General features: G+C 41.4%; 1 protein-coding gene across 1 annotated transcript; it reads left to right on the top strand.

The window, feature by feature from the left end:
• Window positions 1-1,300: 1,300 nt before the first annotated feature.
• iqcg (IQ motif containing G) lies at window positions 1,301-7,424 on the top strand. The gene is made up of 9 exons (XM_036129379.1): window positions 1,301-1,761; window positions 2,568-2,602; window positions 2,680-2,799; window positions 2,883-2,967; window positions 4,619-4,753; window positions 4,877-4,951; window positions 6,843-6,974; window positions 7,047-7,136; window positions 7,226-7,424. Exons 1-9 carry the CDS (start codon window positions 1,552-1,554, stop codon window positions 7,334-7,336), a joined length of 993 nt encoding a protein of 330 aa, XP_035985272.1. The 5' UTR covers window positions 1,301-1,551; the 3' UTR covers window positions 7,337-7,424.
• Window positions 7,425-12,807: the final 5,383 nt, after the last annotated feature.

Here is a 12,807-nt window from a genome sequence, read left to right on the forward strand (position 1 = left end):
TACTGGAGGACATCAGGGCTTATTTTTCTCACTCAGCTGAGTTCTACTGTTCTCCAGTTTGCATTGTTTTATTCTTATTTCATCTTTTACCTTTTTGTTCTCTGTAATTTTTTTTGCTTCATAGTAGGTACACCTGGTCTGCCCTTCTGTTAGCTCTGACATCATCCAGGGAAGACGGATCACCCGCTACTACCATCTAATGTAGAACAGATTACTGGATCAATGTGTGCTTCTGTGCTTTTTTGTCTCTCTTGTTGTGTCTCTGCTCTGTCTTCTGTAACCCCAGTGGGTCGAGGCAGATGACCGTTCACACTGAGCCCGGTTCTGCTGGAGGTTTTCCTTCCAGTTAATGGGGAGTTTTTCTTTCCACTGTCGCTTCATGCTTGCTCAGTATGAGGGATTGCTGCAAAGCCATGGACAATGCAGACGACTCTCCCTGTGGCTCTACGCTTCTCCAGGAGTGAATGCTGCTTGTCAAGATTTGATGCAATCAGCTGGGTTCCCTTAGATAGCAAATTTTTTGACCAATCAGGATAATCTGATCCAATCTGTATAATCTGAACAAATATATTTGAACTAGAATATACTGAACATTGTGCAGTGTTGAATACAAAGATTTTGACTTAAAGTACTTTGACTGTAAAAATACATTATTTAGATTTATTTATCTAAAATGATACTGGTTTATCTGGTTAAAGATACTGAGTTTGTTATCAAAACATTTGCTCTAATCTTATTAAAAGGAATTTTAGGATACTTTGATTTAAAGGGTAATTCATTATCATGTCATTGATAATGATTTCACAATGTGGTAATTGTACGTCAGTTTAAGTAATGGCTGCATTTGTGTTTTTGTTTTGAGGCTTTTCACCTATTTGCCAACTGTCTGTAAATTCATCATTCAAGACACCTAAATAAAAGCAAATCAAGTGATCTAGAGGCTGTTCATTGAGTGAAATCCAGTTAAAAGCTACATGATTATATTTTAATCATGTAAAGCACTTTGCATTGTCTCTGTACTGAATTGTGCTATATAAATAAATTTGCCTTGCCTATGTAGAGGCCACCCCTTTCAAGGGGGGAATTGCACAAAGAATGTCAACCAGAACTTGACATTTTATAACGAACTAGAAGGAAATGTTACACTTTTAAACCACACAGCATTGTAGAGCGAATGCAAGGCGTTAGAATAAATGACACAAATATATTTGTTGGCAAGCCGGTCTGATGAGGCTCCAGAGAGGATCTCTGCATTGAACAGCAAAGGAACGTTCCCCTGTTGCCATGGGGACGCGTCAACTTAAGTTAGCGACAGCTCGGGTCACGTCTCAGACACCGAGAGTTAGTCCGAGCTTCTGGAGACGCACTCGGCTTCATATGAGCAGCGCGTAAGGGTTCTCCAGTCAGACGCACGTTCCCTTCGCGTGACACAGACTCGTGACGTGGGCTGACCTGCTGTAAAGAGAAGAGGAAGTTTGTTTCCGTAAAAGCGAAGGCGTGGAGCGGGCAGGGGAAGTGACCGGCTTTCCCTCCCCGTGCTGTCCCCGCAGGATGTCGTTGTCTGCGATCCAGAGTCTCAGAGCCGCAGCGGTGCTGGAGGACTGCGCGCAGCAGCTGGACATCCTGGGACATTCCCTGTCGGTGCAGATGCGCAGGGAGAGGGGCCCCGCACCTGGCCAGGGCCCCTCACTGGGTGCTACCCCCCAGCTATCAGCAAACAGCCTGCTGCTATCATCTGTCTGCCTTGGCAGTTATAATACGGTTATTACCATCCCTCTTCTCCTGCTTCTTCTTTTTTTCTTATTTTAATCTGCTTTCAGAATGGAAAAATAACAATAGTTGCGTTTCCATTACAAATGTGTGCAAAACATGGTCGATATTATGCTAATTCCGCTATAGCAGATTTTCGCAATTGCGGTGTTTCCATTAAATAATAAATGCAATTAAAATCATACGTTAATACGTTTATTCACGTGACTACCTCGTCCATGAAGGAGAAGTATTTAAAACAAATTTTATTGTTTCCACCGGCGCCACTTTTGCCGAGCTTTCTTTTCCCTGTGGAAACAGCGCCTCAAGATCTTGGTAAATGCTCTAATTTCTTTGCTTCTTTTGATTCTAGTATGTTGGTAACACCCCTGTCACGAGCTCAATGTAAAAATATACGCCGTCTCCTCGTGAATACAAACATGCCGCGCCATCATCCTGCTACCGCTCCCTGTCGTCTTCTTCGTCTATTTCACCAGTAGTACCGTCAGGCTGTTGATCACGTGACGCGTGTAATGCGTAACCATTGCAGTTTTGCGAAATATACCAATTTCAGTATGGCTGAAAAACCACCTCATCCTAGCACAAAAAAACTTTTAATCGAAAAATAGGACTCATTTCGAAATCGCAGCGTTTCCATTAAACAAATGTATTTTCATAATTACAATGTGCGCAATTTGTTGGTCAATGGAAACGCAATAAATGTTAGAATATATTTGCCCACCAGTGATCACGATGCATGAAGACGTTAAAACACATTTGTAATCTCTTCACACACGCTTCTTCATACCTGTGTCCAGGAGAAGGTCAGGCTGTTGAAGCTGAAAACCGATTGGTGAGTAATCGTCTGGAGAGACAGGAAATTATTTTACATCACTCCCCCTCCCTTAAATGAGGTGTTTGTCTCTGCAGTCTGTTCATCACCCAGAATATATCTGAGCTATGCTTTGAGCTGGAGGAGAAGGGGAGGTTTAGCTCATTTCCAGAGGCTGTGGAGGAAGAGAAGAGGCAGCGGGAGGACGGGGCGAAAAGGTTCAGCGCTGCTTTTTTTAACTGGTATTTCCACTAATGATGTTTTTTTTAACATACTGCATGTGGTGTATCTCCCCGTTCAGAGAGGAAGAAATTACGCTGAAACAGAGAAGACAGGCTGTGGATAAACAAGAATTGGACATCTTGGCCAAGCGGGATGAACTGAATGTGAGAAATGTGAACAGTGTGTTTACGTGCACTCATAGGTCGCTGCCCCTTTAAGGGTGTCTTTCTATTGGACCCCATGTCAGGATGGTGCCACAAACTTTTCTCAGAGATTGGGGTCCATATTGACACGACGGCTTCCTGCGGTTGCTGCAGATTTCTTGGTGGACCGTCCACCATGCGAATCTCCTGTTCCACCAAATCTATAAAGTGCAGCCCTGGAACGACATCTGGTGACTGTGGAGGCAACCATAGTGCCGTGAACCCGCGGCCATGGTTGAAGAAACCAGTCTGAGAGCGTTCAGGGCCAAACTGTAACGAGAAGACATCCCCCACAACATGACACATGACATACAATCATTCTCACACACACTCACACCCAAGGAGAATTTACAGGACTGTCTCAGAAAATTAGAATATTGTGATAAAGTTCTTTATTTTCTGTAATGCAATTAAAAACCATGAAATGTCATACATTCTGGATTCATTACAAATCAACTGAAATATCACAAGCCTTTTATTGTTTTAATATCGCTGATTATGGCGTACAGCTGAAGAAAACTCAAAAATCCTCTCTCAAAATATTAGAATATTTCCTCAGACCAAGTAAAAAAAAAATTATAACAGCAAAACAAAATCAAACATTTGAAAATGTCCATTAATGCACTCAGTACATGGTTGGGAATCCTTTTGCACAGATTACTGCATCAATGCGGCGTGGCATGGAGGCAATCAGCCTGTGGCATTGCTGAGGTGTTATGGATGCCCAGGATGCTTCAATAGCGGCCTTTAGCTCATTTGCATTGTTGGCTCTGGTGTCTTTCAGCTTCTTCTTCACAATACCCCACAAATTCTCTATGGGGTTCAGGTCAGGGGAATTGGCAGGCCAATCAAGGACAGTAATGCCATGGTCAGTACACCAGTTACTGTGAGAATCTGATGTCGTCTCTTAACCACTACCATACTTGTGATTTAGTTTAGTGAACCAAGCTGAGTGTTTTTCAAGGCTCAGGAAACCCTGCAGTGTTTCGAGTTAATTAGACGATTCAAGTGATTAGTTGAATAGCCTACTAGTATACTTTTTCACGATATTCTAATATTTTGAGATAGGATATTTGGGTTTCTTAAGCTGTAAGCCATAATCAGCGATATTAAAACAATAAAAGGCGTGCGATATTTCAGTTTATTTGTAATGAATCCAGAATGTATGACATTTCATGTTTTTTAATTGCATTACAGAAAATAAAGAACTTTATCACAATATTCTAATTTTCTGAGACAGTCCTGTAGAGAGGCCAGTTAACCTAATATCTTTGTGATCCATTCATGTCTAATTTTGGTGAAAATGTGTGAATGGTAGCCTGATTTTGCTGTCCTTAGCTGACAGGGGCTGCAGCTGGTCGGGTCTTCTGCTGCTGTAGCCCGTCTGCTTTGGTTTGACATGCTCAGAGAAAAAAAAAGGAATGCAGATTACCATCTCTCTGTTATTTATTTATTTATTTATTTATTTTATGCTTTTGACTCTACGATAAAAAGCAGCCGGACAGCTGGGTCTAAAGCGGTGGTCAGTTGGTGTATTTCCACATGATTTGCAGTTAACTAAAGAAAACATCTCCGTGGAGGCTCAACTTCTTCCAATAACTTTCCCCCACAGAACATTAATGTTCGGCTGAATGAACTGAAGCAACAACTATCACAAGCAAAGAATAAGAAGCCAAATAATGTGACCATGTCCCAACAAATGCTGACCGAGACCTGGCAGAGGGCTCATCTGAAGGATAAGCTGGAGGTGCGTCACTCTCCGAGTCGTTCATTCATGTCCTCTCCGACCTGGGAGAGAGTCTGATGTTCCTCCTCAGGTAGATAGAGCTTCAGCTGCGTTTTTTGTGTTTTTTCACCTTTTGGCTCTCAGTTTCTGCAGAAACAGCTGGTAGAAGAGATGATGTCTCACGAGGAATCGGAGAAATTCCTCCAAAATCAACAGACGGTCGGTAAAGCAACATGGATATAAATGTAGTGTTAGCTGCTGTGTCCAATTCTCATTCAGATTATTCAAAATCTACCCGGGAACTAAGTTTGGATACCATTAACAAATCACCAATCAATGGACATGGTCAAGCCTCAAAACTCAAAAGATAAAGAGTAAAGAGCTTACAGGTTAAACAGATCTTAGATCTTCTTCTTCTCTCATGATAAATGATATGGTACATATACAATGCCGTTAAAATGTTTCTGATCATCAAACACGCTTTAATAAAAGACAAAGGTAATCTGTGTAAATAGAAAAGTATGTTTTTAAAATGATGGTTTCATTGTATTCTTTAATGGAAAAAGCTAATCAACCCAAACTATTCCCTAGCCTAAAAACACAACTGTACCACAACCTAATAATTCACAGCATTTCTACATTGCTGTGGAGGAATTTTGGCCCACTCTACTTTGTTAAATTGTTTCTATTCAATAACCAAAGCAGATTGAATAGTCTGCTTTGGGTCATGCGTCTGCATCTAAATCTGATTGAAATCTGTTACTTCAAAACTTTTTTTGGGGGATCATTAAGAGGTAGACTTGCTAGTGTGCTTCTTAATTAAGTTTAAGATAAAGTTTAAGCTCACAAGCTGATGGCTGCACATTCTTCTTTAGGACTTCCTTCTGGAGAGCAGGATTCACGGGTCTATCGATTATGACAGGTCCTCCAGAAGTGAAGCAGCTCCAGACCATAAATCACAACCAACTCCACGTTTGACAGGTTTTTATTTCTGAAACCACGTTTCACTTCAGATGTAAAGGGACTCACATTACAAGCGCTCAACCTTTGTCTCGTTAGTCCACAGAATATTTCCCCCAGAATCTTGGGCATCATTAACATGATTTTTGGCAAATGTACGATAGGCCCTCTCCCGTGGATCCCATACGTGCCCATTGCCTGTCTTCTTCTTGAATCAAGAACACTGGCTTTAACCTTGGGTTCTCTTTTCAACCTCCTGGAGGTGTTGTTGGTGCGCTTCTTGGAGCACCAGGTTTAGTTGGATGGTTACCCCTAGAAAGGTGTGACCATGGTTTTTCTCCATTTGTACAGAATGAATCAGGCTGTGGTTCATTAGATTCCCAAAGCCTTAATAAATTGCTTCCAAGTTGTTTGTCAGGTTCTATTTAGGTTATTTCTTTATTGTAGGGGTCTGGCAAGAACCTGGGTGGTGTGTGGGAATGAAAATTTCACTCAGGTTTTTTTTTAATTTAACAAAGAAATTTGGTAAATCATAGTTATTTGTGATAAACAGATCAAATGTCATCTCCATGTAAGGCCTTGGATTTTATACTTTTTCCTTTTTTTTTCTCTTTTTTCTCTTTTTTTCCTGTAATAGGCCTTGGATTTTTTCTAATTATTATGAAATTATCATTCGAAAACTACAATTTCTGTATTTATTCAGGTTATCTTTGTCTGATCTGAAAATTTGGCTGATGATTAGAAATATTTAAGTGTGACAAAGAAAATGAAATCTGTGAGTTTTTCAGTTCACTGTATATGTTCCAAAGTTAGAAAACCCCTGTTTGGATCTAACGTAAGTTGAGTCTTGAGTGAACACAGCAGTATAAGCTGTATGAACCACAGAATAGTTGCACTTGTAGACTTGCAACATTTTTTCTACTGTTTTTTTCTACCCTTCTACTGCAATTTACACAAGCTGTATGAAACGAAATTTCGTTCTGTACGCACTCTGTGCATACCGAATGACAAATAAAGTTGTCTAAGTCTCTAAGTCTAAGTCTTTTTGAAAATGAGTGTAAGAGGGATAAAAAAAAGCAGATACATTTAAGGTTAATATTATTAATAGTGTTATTACCATATAAACGTTAGACTCTCTTTTTCCGATCAGGAGCTGCGGGTGATGCTGCGCAACTGGAAGCAGCAAACTAAGGAGATGCAGCAGGACAAGCAGAAGAAGCTTGATAACCTGGGCTGCAAAAGAACTCTGAACACGGACAGACTGATGGAGATGAGGAGGAAGGTGAGCAGCACTCATGGCAGCGCAGCAATCACACACCTCACCTTCAAAATACCAATGACTGGTGGTTTTCAGTTCAGGGTGATGGAGCAGGTGATTATGGAAGACAAGGAGGAGCAAGAGAAGCTACGTGAGCTGGAGGAAAAGGCTAGAATTGCCACCAAGGTAATATCTAGTCAGAGCCCAGATCGACAGGCCTCAGAAGCAGGTGAAACCCTTCCAGTCTGCTGATATCTATGTTCTGACCCGTGCAGCTTCAGGCCTGGTGGAGAGGCTGCATGGTCCGCCGCGGCCTCGGCGCTTTCAAGAAAGCAGGAGAGGGCAAGAAAGGCAAGACGAAGAAAGGAAAGAAGAAGAAGAAATGAGATTTCTGCGGTGACAGTCACTTATATGGAGATTGAGCAAAACTGGACACAAATATCTAAACTGTAGGCATGTGTTTATTTATTTTTTTTTAAAGTGGACAAAATATAACAGCCATTTAAAACATGCAGCACAATCAGACATCCAGTTGATCAGAAGTGGTATGTTTGAAGAATGTCACAAATAAAACAGTATGAACTTAATTTAAATGTCATTATTCCTTTTGTACACTTACATCTTTTGCTGAGTAAAAAAAAAACATTTTTTTTTATCAAACATAATTAAATACAAAAAATAGATAACATAAAAATGTTTCAAGCAATAAATAATTCTGACAAGTTTAATCTTAAAAGGGGACATATGCTTTTTTTTTTAGTTCTTCCTTTTCACATTGAAATCATTCAGTTGTGGTCTATGTCAGCGGTTCCCAAACTTCTCACCCTGAAACGCGTTCGGACATTTTTGTAGTATGCTGGAGGGCGGTGTCAAGAATTATGTGGATTAATGCACCCAGCAACCGAACATTTTCACTTATTCACTTGTAGTTCTGGCATCCATGAGCTTGGACCACAAAAATCACAGCGAACCATGAAAATAGCAGATTTGCGAAATTGGTTAGCTGGAAGTTCCTAACCTTGTTTAGCAGCTCCGCTGCAAAACCTGTGACGTAATAGTTTAAAATAACAAACATAATACAAAACAGAAAACTCAACAGCTTGAAAAAAAACTTGACCCAAACAGAATACAAAGACATCTATGCAGCACCTGAAAAGACAACATTCAAGTTTTCTGCATTACTAGAAACACAACATAATGTACCGAAGAGCTAGAAAAGTAGATTTTTTATATGTCCCCTTTAATGACCATAGGTCATACACTTTATCATAATACATTATGATAGTTTTTTTTATCTATAACTTTGATAGTTGTCACAAGATCATACTATATACAGTAAACTAATAAAATAGATCTATTTTCCAATGCATAGAAATGAGTCAAAAGATCTAGGCAGTAAAAATGTCCAGCTGTTTCCACCTCTGTCAGTCAGAGCAGCAGAAACCCCAGCATTGCACAACACTAAACACCTCCGAGGAGGATTCTAGGAGAACCTTATCAAAACATGATTGTGCTTCTGTTTTTAATACAGCCTCTCCCTTGGGACTGTTTACGTGTCATGGGATCAGAGCGGTAAGCCACCATTGATGTCAGTGAGAGGGTTTGAACGAGAACTCAGGCAAGGTTGTCTTCAGCCGCCTTGGCGTGTGAGCAGATTGGCTCCAAGCCGCTCCTGGGTTCTAGTCCGCCGGCCTGATCTGCTGAACGTCCATGTGGTTGTAGTCTCCGATGATGACGCTGTTGAGGCTGGAGCTTTGGATGGTGATGTTCACGTGCTCTCCAGGTGGACGGCGAGGCGTCGACGTAGCAGACGGCGACGGCTCCTGCCGTCTTTCACAGCAGCCACAACTCACCGGGGCTGTAACACATGAGCAGGTGACAGTTACCATTTGTCTGGGTGCGACTGGGGCGAGACGCATGAGTGTGAGCCGATACCCACCGGCCCCCTGCGGCTGGGTGTCCTGCATCAGAGCCTGCTGTTCATCTGCTGTGGAGGGCCGGGAATCCCCGATGACGCAGTCGATCAGGGTGGAGTTGCTGATGTTGATGATGAGAACGGTAGAGGGCGGCCTCAGCAGTGGGTCTGTCATTGAGATGAGGAAGTGAAAACGAAAGGGATTAGAAAAAGCGGAAGTGTTCCAGAGTGGCGTCACACGAGAATTGCATCAGACTTGTTTCTGTACCGCAGCCGATCAAAAGACTGCTTTGAACTTAAGAGGCTGTGCTTTACTAAAAGATAACACACACATGCCTGAAGTCTTTTTTTTATGGACAAAACAGCTTCTGTTTCACGGCATAAGGGTAAAAACAGAGACGGTCATAAAAAGCACGGCTTACCTTGTGCATGTGACTCCTCCTCTGGACGAAGTGGCCTAGCTGTAGTGGAAACACATAATGTTTTGTTGGTTTTGAACTGTTTGGCGTGCATGTTGCCATATTTCTACATGGGTTTGAAACAAACAAAAAAAAGATGGTTTACCTGAGGAGCATAAGGAGCATGCGCTCTTTTCTCCAGCGGGGAGGCAGAAGAGCTGGCAGGCTCTGGTGCAGCTTCTCATGGCCGCGGCCTGCATCGCCTGGATAAACCTCAGCATGCTGAAGGGTTTGGACATCACCACCTGATCCGCGGGGACAACACAGACAGAACCCTGCTTATCTGCCCTCTCTTTACCATCAGACCTTTCAAAACAAGGGAAAGCAGTCAAACAAGTTTCCAGGTAATGTGCGCTTGTTCGTAAACGCGAAGCGGGGAATCCCCTCCCCTCCCCCCCAAACCCCAGTCCAAACTCCTCCAAGCCCCGCACCTACACTGGAACACAACATTAGGAGATCGATCAGAAGTCACGGATTTTATAGCCGTGACTTCTGATCGATTATAATAACTATTTAATGAACGTTTAACTCTGGGGAAGTATGGAGTCTAGTTCAGTCGCCAACATTGGATCGACGCTCCAAATGACCAGAACAGGCGCACTAACCGCTTTAAGATCGCTGTAATAACCTTACCTGCGTTATCGCCGCTCTTTCTGTCATTTTGGCCACGTTGCTCTCAGCAGCGGAATGCGGGCTCCGGTGGTCGGGGCTGCCCATCGCTCCCGTAGATGATGTAGACTGCTGTTCATTTAAAGACCAGACGCATAAATACCCAGCGAGGATTTAGGAAAACCCGGCGCATGCGCGCTCCGAGTTGTGGTTGACGTCAGGTGATTTTCAGGCAAGCCTCTTCTTCGACACAAAACACCCGGCAGGCGACGGCTGGGAAACCGGCTCTCGTGACCGAATCTACAAGCACGCCACGTCTGCTGCAACATGTTTGGAGCTCATGCAAAATGTGAAAGTTAGTTAAATCTTTTTTCACAGGTGCTTTGTGCGTAAAATTCGTCTGATGCAAGTTTCAAGTCTGCCTGCTCTGGTGAAACACAGCAGACTGGTTTAGTGCAAGAAGGACAGAAAGTGATGCAATTTGAGCTGTTTTTCTTTTTTTTTTAACTGTTATGATTGTTCCAAAAATTAACAACTGCATTAGACATACACACATGTAAGTTGCGTAGTGAAATGTGTGATATAGCAAAGGAGGCTGGTGGGGGTTACCTCAAGAAAGTTTCATAAAAAACATAACTGGCTTTGAACTTTTTCTTCAAAGCAATCTCTTTTTGCTTTAACAACAACATGGCTCATAGTGTAGCCTCAAGCCTTGTTTTTTTTTTTTTTAAGCAGGGCATTTGTTTGATTTTTTTTTTTTTTTTTTTTTTTGTGGTGGTGGCCTGGTGGTTAAAGTCAAGTCAAGTTTATTTGCATAGCACATTTCAGCAGCAAGGCGATTCAAAGTGCTTTACATCATGAACATATGAAAACACAAGTAACAAAGATTACGTAGTATCAAGTGAAAACATCCATACACATCAAACGTGTTGGTCAATGGTCCTGTTATTATGGGCCGACAGCAACTCTAAACAGGTGGGTTTTCAGTCTTGATTTAAAGGAAATCAGTGTTTCGGCTGTTTTTTTTTTTCAGTTTTCTGGAAGTTTGTTCCAGATTTGTGGAGCATAGGAACTAAATGCTGCTTCTCCATGTTTGGTTCTGCTTCTGGGTATGCAGAGTAGACCAGACCCAGAGGATCTGGGTGGTCTGGAGGGTTGATACAGCAACAACAGGTCTTTAATGTATTTTAGTGCTAAGCTGTTCAGTGATATAAACTGACAGTATTTTAAAGTTTATTCTCTGAGCTACAGGGAGCCAGTGTAAGGACTTTAGAACTGGGCTGATATATCTTCCTGGTTTTAGTCAGAATGCGAGCAGCAGCATTCTGGATCAGCTGCAGTTGTCTGATAGATTTTTTTTGGGTAGACCTGTGAAGATACCGTTGCAGTAATCAATGTGACTAAACATAAATGCATGGATGCTGGTGAAGATTCTCAGTCATCCAGGTCATGGTCATTCCAAAAAATGTAAAAAACAAAACAACTGTAGATCTACGTTAAGAGAGAAAAAAACAACCTTAAACAGAGGAGGAGGCCTTAGGTTCCAACTCTCAAAAACTTACAACACAGGTATGGAATTAATTCCAGCCAATCATCACCTCAATTCTCACCCTCATACGAGTGATCAAAACATCGCTCCTGTAAGACAAGCCAATAACAACCCTAACAACTCCTCGTTACAGAGGAGTGGACCGGTTTCGGTTCAATCTCCTGGTTTAATGGCTTTAACGGCCGCCCATTACTAAGGGGTGGACCTGTTTCTGTTGAACTTGCATGTTATCTAAACTATTACAAGGCCTTTGTTTGGCAGTAGTATAAAGATTGTTACTTCACATTACTCCAGACTTTTTGAATTGAGAAAGCTTCCTGGAGAGGAAGTGAAACGTCTTCAACTACGGAAAACAAGTCCAGTTGCTTTGTTTTTTTTTTTTTTTACTTTTTTTGGAATAAATGCATGGATGAGTTTCTCTAGATCTCATTGGGACATCAGTGTCTTAATCCTGGAAATGTTCTTCAGGTGATAGAAGGATGACTTTGTAACTATATTTATGTGTCCTTGAAGGTTCAGGTCTGCCATTACACCCAGATTTCAGGCCTGATCACTAGTTTGTTGTTGTAATTGAAGTAACTGAAGCTGCGTGCTGACTATATTCGTTCTTCTTCAGGTCCAAATAGCAGTGCACTTGCGTTCTGAGAAGGGTGCAAGAACCTGTTTTTTTATATATATATATATATATATATATATATATATATATATATATATATATATATATATATATATATATATATATATATATATATATATATATGTGTGTGTGTGTGTGTGTATATATATATATAGACTTTATGTGTTTTACATACTTTTTACATACTTTTGAATGCAGAAATTGAGGCTTATTGGAACAAGAAAGGTAACAACATTGTTTCGATCTGTTGTCCAGTTTTTTGGAGCTCTAGCCTCAGTTTCTTGTTCTCAGCTTAGAGGAGAGGTAGCTAGTTAGATTTTTTTTTTACTGCTGGAGCTCGTCTGCTAAAAAGTTTGAATTGTTGTGCCTTTAGAGGAAGTATTCCACATGCTTTGGTTTTATTAAGGAGTTACTACCAATCGTAGCCTTTTAGTCATTTTGCCCATTCTCCAGTGTAATCAACAAGTGTTTTTTTGGCCAAACAACTGCAGCTCATTGGATATTTTTCCATCTTCAAACCCTCCTTTGTAAACCCAAGAGATGGTGTACGTGAACTTTCAAGTCGTGGTCACTACTTTCTGAAATCAGAAATAGCCTGTCTGGTGCCAGCATCCGCGTCCCTCAGATTGCTTTACTTGCTGAGTCTGAGGCTTAATTTGATTCTGAAACAAAAGTCTGCTTGATTATTT

This window comes from Fundulus heteroclitus, chromosome 3, assembly GCF_011125445.2.
Source record: "Fundulus heteroclitus isolate FHET01 chromosome 3, MU-UCD_Fhet_4.1, whole genome shotgun sequence".
NCBI classification, from domain to species: Eukaryota; Metazoa; Chordata; class Actinopteri; order Cyprinodontiformes; family Fundulidae; genus Fundulus; species Fundulus heteroclitus.

Coding starts and splice junctions, on each gene's coding strand:
- iqcg (XM_036129379.1), top strand. CDS start 1,552: ATGTCGTTGTCTGCGATCCAGAGTCTCAGAGCCGCAGCGGTGCTGGAG. Junction 1,762..2,567: donor GCCTTGGCAGTTATAATACG/GTTATTACCATC, acceptor ACCTGTGTCCAG/GAGAAGGTCAGGCTGTTGAA. Junction 7,137..7,225: donor AGGCTAGAATTGCCACCAAG/GTAATATCTAGT, acceptor TGACCCGTGCAG/CTTCAGGCCTGGTGGAGAGG.